A 16,789-nucleotide genomic window follows, 5' to 3' on the forward strand; every position below is an offset into this window, starting at 1 on the left:
GGCGGGCGGCTCACGAGGTCAGGAGATCGAGACCACGATGAAACCCCATCTCTACTAAAAATACAAAAAAAAAAAAAAATTAGCCAGGCGTGGTGGCGGGCGCCTGTAGTCCCAGCTACTCCGAGAGGCTGAGGCAGGAGAATGGCATAAACCCGGGAGCCGGAGCTTGCAGTGAGCCGAGATCGCGCCACTGCACTCCAGCCTGGGCAACAGAGCGAGACTCCGTCTCAAAAAAAAAAAAAAAAAAGAAATTCCTCACTTGAAATGTAGAGGCTGCGGCAGTCAGCGATATTTCTGAAGTGAGCGTCCTGGATGCCTGTGTACTTCCCAGGCTGGATGTGAAGCTACATTACTGTGTGAGTTGTGCCATTCACAGTCCGGTAGCCAGGAATCAAGGTCATGAAGCCCGCAAGGATCGAACACCTCCACCCCACTGTAGACCTGCGGGTGCTGCCCCATGACCGCCACCGAAGCCCATATAAGGAGCAGAGTTCTTAAGGACTGAAGAAAAACTAGCCTCTGGAGAAAAATAAAATTGCAATTGTACTTAAAAAAAAAAAAAAAAAAAGATTTTACTTCATAGGCCAGGCTTGAAGTTCTGAACACTTTGAAGTCTCCAATTATGTGGGATCCAGTCTAAGCTCTGGCTTTTGCTACTTAGCAATAGGTGTTCTATGATGGGCTGATTTGGAAGGAGGGAGTCAGCCACTGTTGAGCCACTGCAGTGAAGTCACTTGATCTCACTCTGGAGAGAAACACTTTAATAGCTAAACATTCTAGCTTTGATTTTTCTGAAGGGAATACACCTGTTTTCAATTCTGGGGTTTTTGGGGCGCTTGCTTGACTGTATATGAACTTGTGATCCAAGGAAAAAATAGGAGAAAGAACAAGTTGGCTTTTTAAGTCAGGATAGTTTTATGTTTGCTACTAGATAAGGCAAAAATAAAAAACTTATTTTTATAAATTCAAGAAGAAAAGTAAAGATGTTTTTATACGCTAGTGATCAATAACTTAGTTCATAGTATTTATTTAATAAAAGGAAGGTGGCATTGGTGGTATAGTGGTAAGCATAGCTGCCTTCCAAATAATGAAAATTGATTGAAGCCTATTTCTCATTTATTCTCTACCTTTGATGAATAAATAGGTTATTTAGGTCAGGTGGTTTAGCTGAATATGATGGTTTTATTTATTTATTTATTTTTGAAACAGAGTCTCATTCTATCGCCCAGGATGGGGTGCAGTGGCACGATCTTGGCTCACTGCAACCTCTGTCTCCTAGGTTCTAGCACTTCTCCTGCCTCATCCCCTGAGTAGCTGGGATTACAGGTGTCCACTGCCATTCCTGGCTAGCTTTTTTTGTATTTTTAGTAGAGATGGGGTTTCACTATGTTGGATAGGCTGGTCTTGAACTCCTGACCTTAGGTGATCTGCCCACCTCAGCCTCCCAAAGTGCTACCATGCCCAGCCTGAATATGATGGTTCTACTTCCTATGAGTGAATGAGTGGTATATGGATTAATGTAAGCTATCATCAAAAGAAATGCCACAGTGGGCCGGGAGCAGTGGCTCACACCTGTAATTCCAGCACTTTGGGAGGCCGAGACGGGTGGATCACCTGAGGTCGAGAGTTCGAGATCAGCCTGACCAACATGGAGAAACCCCATCTCCACTAAAAATACAAAAATTAGCTGGGGATGGTGGCACATGTCTGTAATCCCAGCTGCTCGAGAGGCTGAGGCAGAAGAATCACTTGAACCCAGGAGGCAGAGTTTGCAGTGAGCTGAGATGACACCACTGCATCCCAGCCTGGGCAACAAGAGCGAAACTTCCTCTCAAAAAAAAAAAGAAAAGAAAAGAAATGCCATGGTGACACTTAGTGAATGTGATTTAGCATTCCTAATTCCTTATATGTATTAATCTGGGTTTTAGATGGCCAAGATAACCATTCAGGACATCCTTTTATGAAAAAGAGAACTGATCAACTAGTTATGACCCATGTTTAGTTATTGTCATGTTGCCTTTTTTTTTTTGAGACAGCCTTGCTCTGTCGCCCAGGCTGGAGTGCAGTGGCACCATCTCAGCTCACTGCAGCCTCCCAGGTTCAAGCAATTCTCTGCCTCAGCCTCCTGAGTAGCTGGGATTACAAGTGTGCACCATGAAGTCTGGCTAATTTTTGTATTTTTAGTAGAGACGGGGTTTTGCCATGTTGGCCAGGCTGGTCTCGAACTCCTGGCCTCAAGTGATCCACCCACCTTCGTCTTCCAAAGTGCTGGGATTTTATATTATAAAAATAAAGCAATACATTCAGGTAAAATAGACATATCTAAAATAACAAAGGAAGTTTCCTTTGCCCCATCACCCTTTTCTCTTGTTTGTGACCTCTCCCCGTAGACTCCCAGCCCTTCAGCTTCCCTCTGAATTTCAGTTCCTCTTAGCACCAGGATCATGATATGTATAGATAGCATCAAAATGCCAACAAAAACTTCACTTGTTCCAACATCTTTGTGGTTTTTCTTCTTGTAAGTTCCTGGAAGTGACACTTGGTATTTTGTTTAGTTTTGCATAACACTCATACATAACAGCATATATGCGCTGATGTAGTAGAATGATTCTTTAGAGAGTAAGGCAACCAAGCTAAAGTGTGATGATCTCTGTTCATCAGGTACTTATTCATAGCCAATCTGTAATCTGCATCAAAGAAATAATTTATATAGGCCTTCTTGATGAATGGGTAGGTGTCCATAGGGAATCCCCAGATTGTTGCAGAAATTATTCATAACATCTTATCTTCCTCTTAGTTAATAATTGTATGTGTTCCTTTATCTACTTAACGTTAAGATAAAAATTTTTCTTCTGCTTTCTGAATATGTCTTAAGTTATTTAGAATTATATCCCAAGAAGAATACAATTCTGAGGATGTTCATAATTTATATTAATTGCATAGTTTTGTTTGTTTGTTTGTTTGCCGTCGCCCAGGCTGGAGCGCAGTGGCACAATCCTGGCTCACTGCAACCTCCACCTCCTGGGTTCAAGCGATTCTCCTGCCTCAGCCTCCTGAGTGGCTGAGATTACAGGCACATGCCACCACACCAGCTAATTTTTGTATTTTTAGTAGAGACGGGGTTTCACCGTGTGGGTCAGGCTCGTCTTGAACTCCTGACCTCGTGATCCCCTTGCCTTGGCCTGCCAAAATGCTGGGATTATAGATGTGAGCCACTGCGCCCAGCCAAATCGCGTGGTTTCAAGTTAAAATTTTAAAGTAAGTTTGGGGAGGAAAAGTATTTGAATAACTATTAACATCAATGTGGAGTCTATACAGTCATCTCAATGTAGGGGAGTATATCTTTAATTTGCCTGTCAGTGAATCTTGACTTTTACCTTGACCTAACATTTAATCTTCAGTAGATACATTGCTAGTGCTTTAAATGTGGATAATTGGTTTTGCATATTATTGTTAATTGTACACAAGAATTGTCTTTGTTTTTCTATCAATGCATTCTTTCTCACTTATCTTGGTAAAACTAACTTTTTGCTGATTTAGCATATTCAACTATAGTTTATAGCTTCTCTTGTCATTTCAAAAATGTAAATAAGGCTATCCTCAGCATTATTTCGACTGACATCTATCTATAGTGGTACATTTCTTGTAAAGACTACATATCAGCATAAATTTTTTATTTACTCTTAATGACTCTGAGTAATCTCTTTTGTATGTATGTGTGGTAAGATAATAATTGATCCAGGGGAAAGATGCAGTCAAAGAATTCCAATCTTTTTAACTGTTCCTTGCCCTAAATGACCATCCTTGATGTGCCAGCTAGAGACCACTCATCTCTTCTTCTCTGCTTACTTTCATGTCCTGTGTACTGGTTTTTAACCAGTTTCATTATAATAAAACATATCAACAAGCAATGTCAGGGGACTGGAACATTCTTTAAGCAATGTTGACTATATTAGACTTCAAGGGGGCTAGAAAGACTTCATCTCCCCCCAGTACAAATATTACTACCTTTGTCTTCCTGCTAGTGGACTCATTCCTAAATTAGACAACACAGGTGTGTATCCAGATGAATATATTTACAAGTCATTTCCTCTAGCCTTCTAACCCATTCTAACTCATCAGTGAGTTACAATGAGTGAGAAATCACTATCAAAATTGTTGACATATAGATCCTAGAACCTTAAGAGAGTTTAAGAAGTTATTTAATCCAGCTCACTGCCCTCAGTCAGTTAGAACCTTACAATCCCAATTTTACAGATGCGATTAGATGAGGTCAGAGAAGTTAATTGATATGCCCCATGGCATGTGGCTAATTAATATCAGAACAGGATTGAAATTGGATAGTACCCCTTCTACCATATAGCACTATCTTCATGGGTATTATAATCACTATTTATTGGATAGAAACAATGGGCCCTACTTACCTTTGAAATCCAAGAAACTGGGAAAAATTGAAAACATAAAAACAGCTATGTTCTCAAAGACTTTAATTAACTCTGCCTTCCCACATTTTATGCTTAACTAATTGAAAAGCATCAGGACAGTGAACAGAAGAAATATATTGGAATGCAAGAGATATGAATGAAAGCTCTAGAGTTAGAAGCTTGTGAGTTTGGGGCCTGGCGTGGTGGCTCACACTTGTAATCCCAGCACTTGAGGTCAGGAGTTCAAGACCAGCCTGGCCAACGTGGCAAAACCCCATCTCTATTAAAAATACAAAAATTAGCCTGGCGTGGTGACATGCACATGAAATCCCAGCTACTCAGAAGCCTGAGGCAAGAGAATTGCTTGAACCTGGGAGGCAGAGGTTGCAGTGAGCTGAGATCATACCACTGCACTCCATCCTGGGCGACAGAGCGAGACTTTGTCTCAAAAAAATAAATAAATAAAATTAAAAAGATATAATTCATTAAACATTGTTCTTACATCAAAAGGTATGATTTATTGTTTATTCTTATATATTTTCAGCTCATTCTCAAGATACAACACCACTAGTACAGTATAAGGACGCATTCCCTAAAGCATCATTAGCATTTGGTTTTACCATTTTTGTCTACTTAAATTAATAGATATGACTTGTTATCCTTCCTTTTTTTTTTTTTTTTTTTTTCCTAATTGTAAGACTAACACATAGTATTTGTAGAATGCTTGGGAATACAAAAAATGTAGAGAAATCCTACCACCTGGAGATAAAAGCTCTTTTTATGTGTATTATTTTACTTAAATTAACTCTCTAAGAGAGTCCCTGAAGAAAGAAATTTTTCTCTCAATACTTTAATAAATCAAGGCTAGGTTTTATCTATGCCCCGATTTCCATGCATAGTTCAGCAAAGTTCCATTTTTCCCTAAAAGCCAACCTTCCTCTGCCCTTGACTTTGGTGAGATGACAGCGTCCAAAGGAAGCTGAAGTTGAAAGGTTGAAGGAAGTGGCTAAGGTAGGGGACTCTCAGTAAATTAAAGTGTTGAGAATCAGCTTTTAAATATAATTTTTTCTGAAGATAGTGTAGAAAAGACAGGAAATCCTGCTTTGTTACTTATTTAGAATTTAACTTTATTTCTGTTTTAAAAAATACAGAAAAAAATTCTACAGACTACTGTCTAAAAGCCCCAAACTTTTATCCTCGTACTAGTACATCTTGGTGCATTTGATTTATGGATTCACAGAGAATATTTAAGGGATGTTCATACTAACAAGAGTTATTGTCAGCTGACAGGAAGGAGGACTTCAGGAAATTCCAGAAAGTCTTAAAAGTATCTTGTCTATTCTCTTTCCTTGACATTACAATGATTAAGGCTCCCTCAAGTGTCTGAGTAAAAAGAGCTAAAATGTGATAGAAGTCTGTTACAGAAGAGTATTTTGGTATCAGAATTTGTGTGTGTGTGTGTGTGTGTGTGTGTGTGTGTGTGTGTGTGTGTGTTTTGTGTTCCTTTACTTCCTTGAGAAATATTGGAGGAAACCCCTCCTTCTTCCTGTACTTCAGATTACCACTTGGAAAATGTGGATCATAAAACTCATCTTAAATGCATTTGAGATCATTTTTGTTTGTTTGTTTGCTTTTGAGACAGGGCCTTGTTATATCGTCCAGGCTGGAGTGCCGTGGCACAATCATAGGTCACTACAGCCTCGACTTCCTGGACTCAACCAATCATCCCACTTCAGCCTCCAGAGTAGCTGGGACTGCAGGCATCACCACTATGCCTGGCTAATTCTTTTTTTTTTTTTTTTTAAAGCAGAGACAGGGTCTCACCATGTTGCCCAGGCTGGTCTCAAACTCCTGGCCTCAAGCAACCCTCCTGCCTCTGCCTCCCAAAGTGCTAGGATTACAGGCGTGAGCTACCATGCCCAGCCTTGTTATTCTTTTTTTTTTTTTTTTTTTTTTTTTTTTTTTTTTTTTTTTTTTTGAGGCGGAGTTTCGCTCTTGTTGCCCAGGCTGGAGTGCAATGGCGTGATCTCAGCTTGCTGCAACCTCTGCCTCCCAGGTTCAAGCAATTCTTCTGCCTCAGCCTCCCAAGTAGCTGGGATTACAGGTGTCCGGCTAATTTTTTGTATTTTTAGTAGAGATGGGGTTTGGCCAGGTTGGTCTTGAATTCCTGACCTCAGGTAATCCACCTGCCTTGGCCTCCCAAAGTGCTGGGATTACAGGCATGAGCCACCATGCCCAGCCAAGCCTTGTTGTTCTTAATGTTCGAGTGGTTTGGAGGTGAAATATATTGAAAGTAATGCTGTGCTTCACTGAACCTGTGATATCATGAAAACCCATCTTACCTCACAGCTGTATTTCTCCTTAGAGCCACAGTCTGTATGAGGGATTTTCAGACAGTTCTCTTCCTATTTTTCTCTGAGACCAAGTGGCTTTGTACATGTACTTTTTTAGTACTTGAAAGAAATTAATGCAGAGTTTTGATACCCCATGGAGCAAAAGCCTTCAGAAAAAAAGGTAAGGGGGCCTTATTTTATTTAACCCAGCAGTTTAAATTAAAAGCTAACAAAGATGGGAAATTTTATGCATTTAAAACCAAAGAAAGCCTCTGCCCTGGCAAGGTTTATGCTCTGGTTCTAAATGATTATGCTCCCAATAACAGCAGTTCAGGGACTTCACACAAGAGAGAAAAGGATGTGTAGCTCCAACTAGACAGAAAACAGCTCTCTGCAGGTTGTAACATGTAACACATATTCTTGGAATTGTGCTTGAACTTTACCTTTGACAGAAAGCAAGTATCTGTATTAAGAATGCAGAACCCATTTCCTTTTGGTTGTTCTTTTCTTTTTTTTTTTCTTTTTTTTTTTTTTTTGGAAATGGGGTCTTGCTCTGTTGCCCAGGCTGGAGTGCAGTGATCTTGGCCCACTGCAACCTCCACCTCCCAGGTTCAAGCGATTCTCCTGCCTCAGCCTCCCCAGTAGCTAGGATTACAGGCACGTGCCACCATGCTCAGCTAATTTTTGTATTTTTAGTAGAGATGGGGTTTCGCCATGTGGGCCAGGCTGGTCTCAAACTCCTGACCTCAAGTCATCCGCCTGCCTCAGCCTCCCAAAGTGCTAGGATTACAGGTGTGAGCCACCGCGCCTGGCCACTTCATTTTCAGATAGCGGCTGCTCCTAGAGCAAGAGTATGTTGAGCTGTGTGAGTCATATGGATGTCTAATAATTCATGAAAGTATGCCTGACCTGTGTGTGATGTAGCACAGATAGTGTTGTTCCAGCTTGTTTTAGTTTTTATTAAAAGTAGACCCAATCAGGCCGGATGCAGTGGCCCACACCTGTAATCCCAGCACCTTGGGAAGCCGAGGCAAGATCCCTTGAGCCCAGGAGTTTGAGACCAGCCTGGGCAACATGGTGAGACCCTGTCTCTACTTTAAAAAAAAAAAAAAGAGAAAAAAATAGACAAATCAATAATGTAAATTGCAAAGCTGACTGGATATAAATTATTATTATTACTTTTTGAGCAGGGTCTTACTCATCACCCAGGCTGGAATGCAGTGGTGTGGTCACGGCTCACTGTATTCTTTTTTGTAGAGATGGAGTCTTCCTATGTTGCCCAGGCTAGTCTTGAACTCCTAGGCTCAAAGTATCCTCCTGGCTCAGCCTCCCAAAGTGCTGGGATTACAGGCATGAACCACCACACCCAGCAAGGAGACAAATTATACACACACACACACATATGTAATATGTACATAATATTTTTATTTTTATTATTTTGAGGCAGGGTCACACTCTGTCACCCAGGCTGGAGTGCAGTGGCATGATCTTGGCTAACTGTGACATCCACCTCCCAGGCTCAAGCAATTTTCCTACTGCAGCCTTCTGAGTAGCTGGGACTACAGGCGCATGCCATAACGCCCAGCTAACTTTTGTTTTTTTTTTTTTGAGACGGAGTCTTGCTTTGTCACCCAGGCTGGAGTGCAGTGGCCTGATCTTGGCTCACTGCAACCTCCGCCTCCTGGGTTCAAGCGATTCTCCTGCTTCAGCCTCCTGAGTAGCTGGGATTACAGGTGCAGGCCACCACGCCTGGCTAATTTTTTTGTATTTTTAGTAGAGACGGGGTTTCACCATGTTGGTCAGGCTGGTCTCGAACTCCTGACCTCGTGATCCTTCTGCCTCAGCCTCCCAAAGTGCTGGGATTACAGGCATGAGCCACCGTGCCCAGCCTAACTTTTGTATCTTTTTTGTAGAGACGAGGTTTTGCCATGTTGCCCAAGCTGGTCTCAAACTCCTGGGCTCAAGTGATCCACCTGTCTCAGCCTCCCAAAGTGCTAGGATTACAAGCTTGAGCCACTGTGCCTGGCCTTGGGAGATATATTAAATGTATATTGAATTTGAAGGAAACTATTCTTATTGGTGTGGTATAAACAGACCAATCCTTGGCTCTGATTTCTGATGTGGTATGTTTTCTGTCTCGAAGGAGGGGGTATAAAAAATATGTAAAAGTGATAGTTCACTTTCTTTTTTTCTTTTTTCTTTTCTTTTTTTTTTTTTTTTTTTTTTTTTTGAGACAGGGTCTCACTCTGTTGCTCAGGCTGGAGTGCAGTGGAGCAATCTCTGCTTCCTGCAACCTCTGCCCCCCTGGTTCAAGCAATCCTCCCACCTCAGCCTCCCAAGTAGCTGGGACTGCAGGTGCATGTCACCACACCTGGCTAAATTTTTGTATTTTTAGTAGACACAGGGTCTCACCATGTTGCCCAGGATGGTCTCAAATTCCTGAGCTCAAGCAATCTGCCCACCTTGGCCTCCCAAAATGCTGAGTTTACAGGCGTGAGCCACCATGCCCAGCCTCACTTTCTCAAACTTTACAGTAAAGTTGATTAGTCCATTGAACTTAAAGATTTAGTAACTATTTACTAATGTTAAACTCAAAAGGGTGCTAAGTGTTTTATTCTTATCTCCTGTCATACTGGATTTCAGATATCTTTTTTAACCTCAAGTTATCTGGAAATAAAATGAGATTTGAATGATAGAATCTGATGTAAGGCTGTCATTATAAGCTAAATAAACATGACATACTCCCTGTGTACTACGTCTGGGAATGTTCTTTGACACTACAGTCTTAAAAATTATAATTTGTAACTTTCATTAAAGATCTACCCTAGATATGAGAGAGATAAATGTAGTAATTTAATGGAATCACAAAACATTTTATTAAACAAAATCTTGGCCAGGCACAATGGCTCAAGCTTGTAATCACAGCACTTTGGGAGGCCGAGGTGGGCAGATCACCTGAGGTCAGGAGTTCGAGACCAGCCTGGCCAACATGGTGAAACCCTGTCTCTACTAAAAATATAAAAATTAGCCGAGCGTGGTGGCAGGCGCCTGTAATCCCAGCTACTCAGGCTGAGGCAGGAGAATCGCTTGAACCTGGGAGATGGAGGCTGCAGTGAGCCAAGATCACATCACTATACTCCAGCCTGGGTGACGGAGTGAGACTCTGTCTCAAAAAAAAAAAAAAATCTGTGTCATCCACTTTTCTGTAAGTCCTGGAAATATATGGACAAAAAGGCATGGTCTCTGCCCTCAGTGAGCTTACAGTGCAGTAGAGGGACAGTCACCCAACAGTTTGACCAGGTACCTTGAGAACAGAGGAAAGATTACCTAAATTTATGTTGGCAAGGTACTCAGACTTCATAGTGCTTGCACTGAGTCTTTGAAGGAACAGGCATTTGTAAGGTAACAGAAGGATAAAGGAGGCTGGCTCAGTAGGGACCAGATCTGGAACAGGACTTCTGTGACTTACTAAGCACTTTGGGTTTAATTTCAGGAGTGAGTAGGAATTCTGAAAGAATTTTGAAAACGAGGGTAAAATAGATTTATATTTTTGGATAATTACTTTGTATTATTGGGGATAACGGCAGCATCATAGAGACTGGATTGGAAGATAATGAAGATCCAGTTAAAGAGGTATAATGCAGTAGTCCAGGGGAAAGATGATGAAGACATGAACTAAGGCAGCAATAGCAGAAATAACGTGAGATGGAGAAAGGAAACAGCAGATTCTGCATCAGCACTTGGCAGTTTGGAAGGACATGTAATTGTCATCTGGTATGTGAGGATTCCGCTCCAATAAGTGTTACAAAGTTTGCTGGTTAGGAAGCCATCTTTAGCAGAGAATATTACCTATATAGGGTTACTTATTTTTCCCTGGGCACCTGTGAATATGTAGTGCTTGATATTTGTAATTTTTAAAAAAATTCTATGGAATATAAAATATAAAATCAAATCTGGATTTTATTTATAAAGAAGGTTTGCCAGTTGAACCTTGCATCAAGATTTCCCATCGTTTCTGCAAAACTTATCGTTGGGTTTCGTTTTCCAGATTCTCTGGGCCCAAAGCCGAAGTGCAAGTGGAAGGAAGATCTCTGAAAACAGCTATTCTCTAGATGACCTGGAAATAGGCCCAGGTAAGCAGAGAGTTCCATGTGGATGAGGTCCTTTAGGAAGTACTCACTAGTAGTAACATCTTTTGGACTCGAAGCCAATGCTTTTAAAGGAAGAGTGGCACAAATTAAAAGGAAGTCTGCCTATTAGATGCATGCCATTCTCAAATCTCATTGCTCTCGATAAATAGCCTTTTTTTTTTTTTTTTTTTGAGCTGGAAGGTGACGTGCTCCCAAAGTGCTGGGATTACAGGCATGAGCCGTCATGCCTGGCCACTTTTTTTTATATTTTTAATCCACCCTTGTTAGTGGTAACCTATGGTAACCAAAGGATACTTTGAGGAACTATAAGTAAAGTGCTACGATCAGTTTTGGCTCCAGTCATCTGGGGTTTGAGGGCTTCAGTAGATGGGCTGTGTCCCCTATCAGGTTTGGTTACCCTGTATTACCAGTGATAACATAACACTTTGAGAGTGGAATTCTGTTTTAAAGGGGACATATACAGGCACCTCACAAAAGAAAAAATTAGTAAAAACAGGAAAAGCATCAGCTACCTAGTCATCAAATAAATGCAAATTAAAAAGCATTGAGATCTCTTCTTTTTTCATGTTAAATTAGCCAGAATTTTAAAATACGGGCCCAGGCATGATGGCTCAGACCTGTAATCTTAGCACTTAGGGAGGCTGAGACAGGAGGACCACTTAAATCCAGGAGTTTGAGACAAGCCTGGGCAACATAGACCTATCTCTACAGAAAAAAAAAAAAAAAAAGCCCAGCGTGGTGGTGCATCCTTGAAGTCACTACTACTTGGGAAACTGAGGTGGATGGATCATTTGAGCCCAAGACTTCAAAGCTGCAGTGAGCTATGATCGTGCCACTGCCCCGAACTCTAGCCTGGGTGACAGAGTGAGACCCTGTCTCAAAAAATAAATAAAATATGCAATGCTCAATTATGGTAAGGTTCTTTTAATGCTAAGAAAGTGAGTGAATATTACTTTATAAATGACAATTATATTCCTGATTTTCTTCTTCGTGCTTTTAATAGAAGATATTGGCCCTTAGATAACAATAACCCAAAATTTAGAATTTTGAAATTATTTGAATCACTTTTATCTTCTAATAAAACATGTTAGCCAGTCACAGTGGTTTACACCTATAATTCCAGTGCTTTGGGAGGCTGAGGCTGGAGGATATCTTGAGCTCAGGAGTTCAAGGCTGCAGTGAGCTATGATCGCGCACCACTGCACTTCAGCCTGGGTGATCAGGTGAGACCCCATCTCAGAAATAAAATAAAACATGTTATTTGGATGCTTCCAGGTCAGTTGTCATCTTCTACATTTGACTCGGAGAAAAATGAGAGTAGGCGAAATCTGGAACTTCCACGCCTCTCAGAAACCTCTATAAAGGATCGAATGGCTAAGTACCAGGCAGCTGTGTCCAAACAAAGCAGCTCAACCAGCTATACAGTACGTGTTCTGCATCATTCATTCATTCATTCATTCCATCATCCAGCAGATGGTCACTGAGTACTGGAGTTAGGAAATGTCACCAGACCCTTACATCTGAGTCCTGGTCCCCTAGCTGTTCTCTTTTCACGTGAACCCTACCCTCACTGGATTTGCAGTTCTTACCATGGTCTAATCCTGACTTTGCTTTCTTAGTCCTGGTTCCCACCCCACGCACTGTTTTTGTGATGTTACCAGTGAGTATCATTGAGAGTTTCCCTGGCTCTTCTACTTAATCTTTGTGTTGTTGTTAAAGAAGTAGTATTTTATGAGTTTTAATATAACTCTTATTTTATCTTGGTTGTTGAGGGAAGAAGGAAGAAGACCGGAGAGAAATATCAGCTGTGTTCATTAATGAGGGTTTTTTTGTGATTTTTTACTGAGATATAACTCACATAATATAAAATCACCATTTTAAAGTATACGATTTTGTGATATTTAGCATATTCACAAGGTTGTACAACCATTACCACTGTTTAATTCCAGAACCTTTCCATCACCCTGAAAAGAAACTTCATACCTGTGTAGTCACTCCCAACTCCCTCTGCTCTCATCCCCTGGCTACCACTTATCTACTTCCTGTCTTTATGTATCTGCCTATTTTGGAAATTTCATGTGAAGGAGTCATACAGTAGATCGTCTACTTAATCTTTAATCCTTACGACATACTGTTTTCCTAAAGAAGTAGAATAGTAGATAAGAAAAAGGGAGAAATCACAAGAAGGTGACGTGCTCAGTAAGCATGAAAATTTTGATATTCAGCTGGGTGTGGTGGCTCACGCCTGTAATCCCAGCACTTTGGGAGGCCAAGGTGGGCAGATTGCCTGAGGTCAGGAGTTTGAGACCAGCTTGGCTAACATGGTGAAACCCCATCTCTACTAAAAATACAAAAATTAGCCAGCATGGTGGCAGGCACCTGTAATCCCAGCTACTTGGGAGGCTGAGGCAAGAGAATCGCTGGAACCCAGGAGGCAGAGGTTGCAGTGAGGCAAGATTGCGCCACTACACTCCAGCCTGGGCGACAGAGCAAGACTCTATCTCCAGATAAAAAAAAAAAAAAATTTGATATTCAAAATACAATGGAGGGTCCTTCCCCTTTACGTTGTCCTGTGCTTAACGGGTAAGCTGACACTACGGAACTGCTTAATTGAAGTTACCTTATAGCCAGGCGCAGGAGCTCACACCGTAATCCCAACACTTTGGGAGCCTGAGGCGGGTGGATCACTTGAAGTCAGGAGTTCAGAACCAGCCTGGCCAACATGGTGAAATCCTGTCTTTACTAAAAATACAAAAAAAAAATTAGCCAGGTGTAGTGGCACACACCTGTAATCCCAGCTACTAGGGAGGCTGAGGCAGGAGAATCACTTGAACCTAGGAGATGGAGGTTACAGTGAGCTGAGATCACACCACTGCACTCCAGCCTGGGTGACAGGGTGAGACTCCATCTCAAAAAAAAAAAGAGTTACCTTTCAAATGCCATTTATTTACATATATATGTATACACACACATAGATACAAATGTACACACACATATTTTTGTATCCTTCAAGCATTTGTTCTAAGTTTTCAAATTACAAACGATTAATCTCTTGATGTCCTAATTGTCTAACAAAATAAAAAAGAATAGTATTGAATTTTGTTTGTTCTTAGGCAGATTGAAATTGGTGCATATTGGAAACCATGAGTATTCTGGGAGTTAAGCCTTCTCTTCCCCACATTATTAAGTATACATTCTCTAATAGTATTTGGTGGACTAATTCTCTGGGCAATGAATAATTTCATCTTGGTTTTTTAACTGTAATTTTAACAACTTTATGTTTTAAGAAGAGATGATGTGTGTAAATCAATTCGCAAAGTGGAGTATCACAGGCTGATTATGCACCGTGAATGTGAAAAGCGAGCAAATTTAGACTTCCCTTAGAAGGCAGGTCAGGAGATACAGCAAATTGGGATCTGTGAAGCTGAACTTCCTCTTGTTACCAGATTTTACTGCTTCTCAGTGCCCTCCTGCTGTAAACATTCCCACCAGGTTGACTCCCTATGTGGGGAAACCTGTTGAGTAACTTTTTTTTTTTTTTTAACTCCTAACCATTTCTGCATTATAGTTCTTCTGCTCTGGAGATTTTGAGTTGAAAAGTCTTTGGGAATTCTTGTAAAATGTACATTTTGTCTCATCCCCAAAGAATTTCCCAGGCCCCTTACAGAATATGGTTGTAACAAGGCACATACATACTCTCTGGCAGCAGTTCTGGAGGTGGGGCTTCGAGATGGGGTCAAGAATGAGTGGTTGGGCTATATAATGTTCTGCAGTGCTAGCTGCCAGCTTCTCCTCATAGATGCACCTCCAGAGCTGTGGGCCGTAATCTAGAATACCATCCCTAGGTGACTAAGTCGTACTCACATTCCTTTCATTGACCTGGTGGCCATAAATTGTTTCTTCCCATGCCTAAAGATTCACAGAGAACAGAAAAGTACTAGATTACTACATTACTAGCAGACTAATGATAGGAAATGTCTATAGTCATCAACCTCTATGTTTATTTTATTTTATTTTATTTCATTTTATTTTATTTTATTATTTTGAGATGGAGTTTCACTCTTGTTCCCCAGGCTGGAGTGCAGTGGCGTGATCTCGGCTCACTGCAACCTCTGCCTCCCGGATTCAAGTGATTCTCCTGCCTCAGCCTCCCAAGTAACTGGGATTACAAACGTGCGCCACCACACCTGTCTAATTTTTTGTATTTTTAGTAGAGACGGGATTTCACCATGTTCGCCAGGCTGGTCTTGAATTCCTGACCTCAGGTGATCCACCCACCTCGGCCTCCCAAAGTGCTGGGGTTACAGGCGTGAGCCACCACACCCAGGTTCTATGTTGATTTTAGATGTAATGGATGAGTTAATTGTAATATTCGCCCTAGCGTCCTTTGCAAGGAAAAAAATGCAATTATGCTTATTCCTTATGACAATAAAATGCATGTTCTTTTATGTTGAGGCTCTGTTATGAGAAGTAAAATAAATTATGTCTTTAGTACAATATATGAATTGTATATGGAAAAACATGTTTTTGAAAGTCCCACCAAAAAGGTTGCTTTATGGTATCATTAAATATAATTTCAGTTTTTATACGTATACATCATCCCTGTCTCTCTTTCCAGGCCGGGCATTTATATATGTATGGTCAGTATATTTTCTATTATTGGCACTTGGCATCTCCTTTCCCCTGCTCCAGAATGGTCTTTTCTGATAAAACTCACAAGCTTTGCATTACCACAAGCTCTGCCGCTAGAAGAGTGAATCACAAGAATGTTGTATGCTCGGGGTGTTCTGTGTGCCTGTGTTGATGTTTCTGTATTCTAATGAGCAATCCAGTTTTACACTAGCATACAGATATTTAACTCTGAGGTATGTGTCCACAAAGCTGCTTTTGTCATTTCACTAGTCAATGGGTTTTGCTTGTGAGAGTTAGGGGGTTGATTTGACCTGAGGCTTCTTAGAAGAATTTTTTAACATTCCAAGTTTATCTAATAGATGTACTATGAAGAGAATAGAATGATGGGACTTTAAAAAATTTTTTACAGTTATTTTTATTTTGTAGAATGAGTTGAAAGCCAGTGGTGGCGAAATCAAAATTCATAAAATGGAGCAAAAGGAGAATGTGCCTCCAGGTCCTGAGGTCTGCATCACCCATCAGGAAGGAGAAAAGGTAGGTTGAAAAGTCTGATGTCCAGTTGCCAAGGAAGCATGTGTTCTAAATTAGATGCTTGAAATTAGAAACAACTCTAACTCTAGGCTGTAGAGTGTCTGGGAATTTGGTAACAGCTGCCAGGACAGATTGCCATTTTTGCAGGTCACATAATTTCAGTTGAGTAGCTCTGCAACTTATAGCTGACCAAATAATGAGCCTTCATTGGAAAATTATTTTGCTCAGCAGATGCTCAGAAGGCAAAGAGCTGAAGTGATTTTTTAAAATCTATTTGGAGGCTGGGCACAGTGGCTCACACCTGTAATCTCAGCACTTTGGGAGAGTGAGGCAGGTGGATCACCTGAGGTCAGGAGTTTGAGACCAGCCTAGCCCACAGGGTGAAACCCCATCTCTACTAAAAATATAAAAATTAGCTGGATGTGGGGGTGCACGCCTATAATCCCAGCTACTCGGGAGGCTGTGGCCAGAGAATCACTTGAACCCAGGAGGTGGAGGTTGCAGTGAGCTGAGTGCACTGCACTCCAGCCTGGGCGACAGAGCAAGACTCTATCTCAAAAATAAATAAATAAAAATCTATTCAGGCCGAGTGTGGTGGCTCACGCCTGTAATCCCAGCACTTCGGGAGGCCAAGGCAGGCAGATCACCTGAGGTCAAAAGTTCGAGACAAGCCTGACCAACATGGAGAAACCCCATCTCTACTAAAAATACAAAAAAT

At 41.1% G+C, this 16,789-nt stretch overlaps 1 protein-coding gene across 13 annotated transcripts in view; it reads left to right on the forward strand.

The window, feature by feature from the left end:
* The window catches only part of LIMA1 (LIM domain and actin binding 1), a 106,464-nt gene that overhangs the window by 66,923 nt on the left and 22,752 nt on the right, over positions 1-16,789 (forward strand). For all 13 annotated transcript variants that reach the window (XM_055294890.2, XM_055294892.2, XM_055294896.2 and 10 more), the window contains 3 exons: positions 10,806-10,890; positions 12,184-12,332; positions 15,967-16,074. In XM_055294890.2, coding sequence (XP_055150865.2) covers positions 10,806-10,890; positions 12,184-12,332; positions 15,967-16,074 — 342 coding nt within the window. The remainder of the gene's footprint in view (positions 1-10,805; positions 10,891-12,183; positions 12,333-15,966; positions 16,075-16,789) is intronic.

Source organism: Symphalangus syndactylus, chromosome 10 (assembly GCF_028878055.3).
Source record: "Symphalangus syndactylus isolate Jambi chromosome 10, NHGRI_mSymSyn1-v2.1_pri, whole genome shotgun sequence".
NCBI lineage: Eukaryota > Metazoa > Chordata > Mammalia > Primates > Hylobatidae > Symphalangus > Symphalangus syndactylus.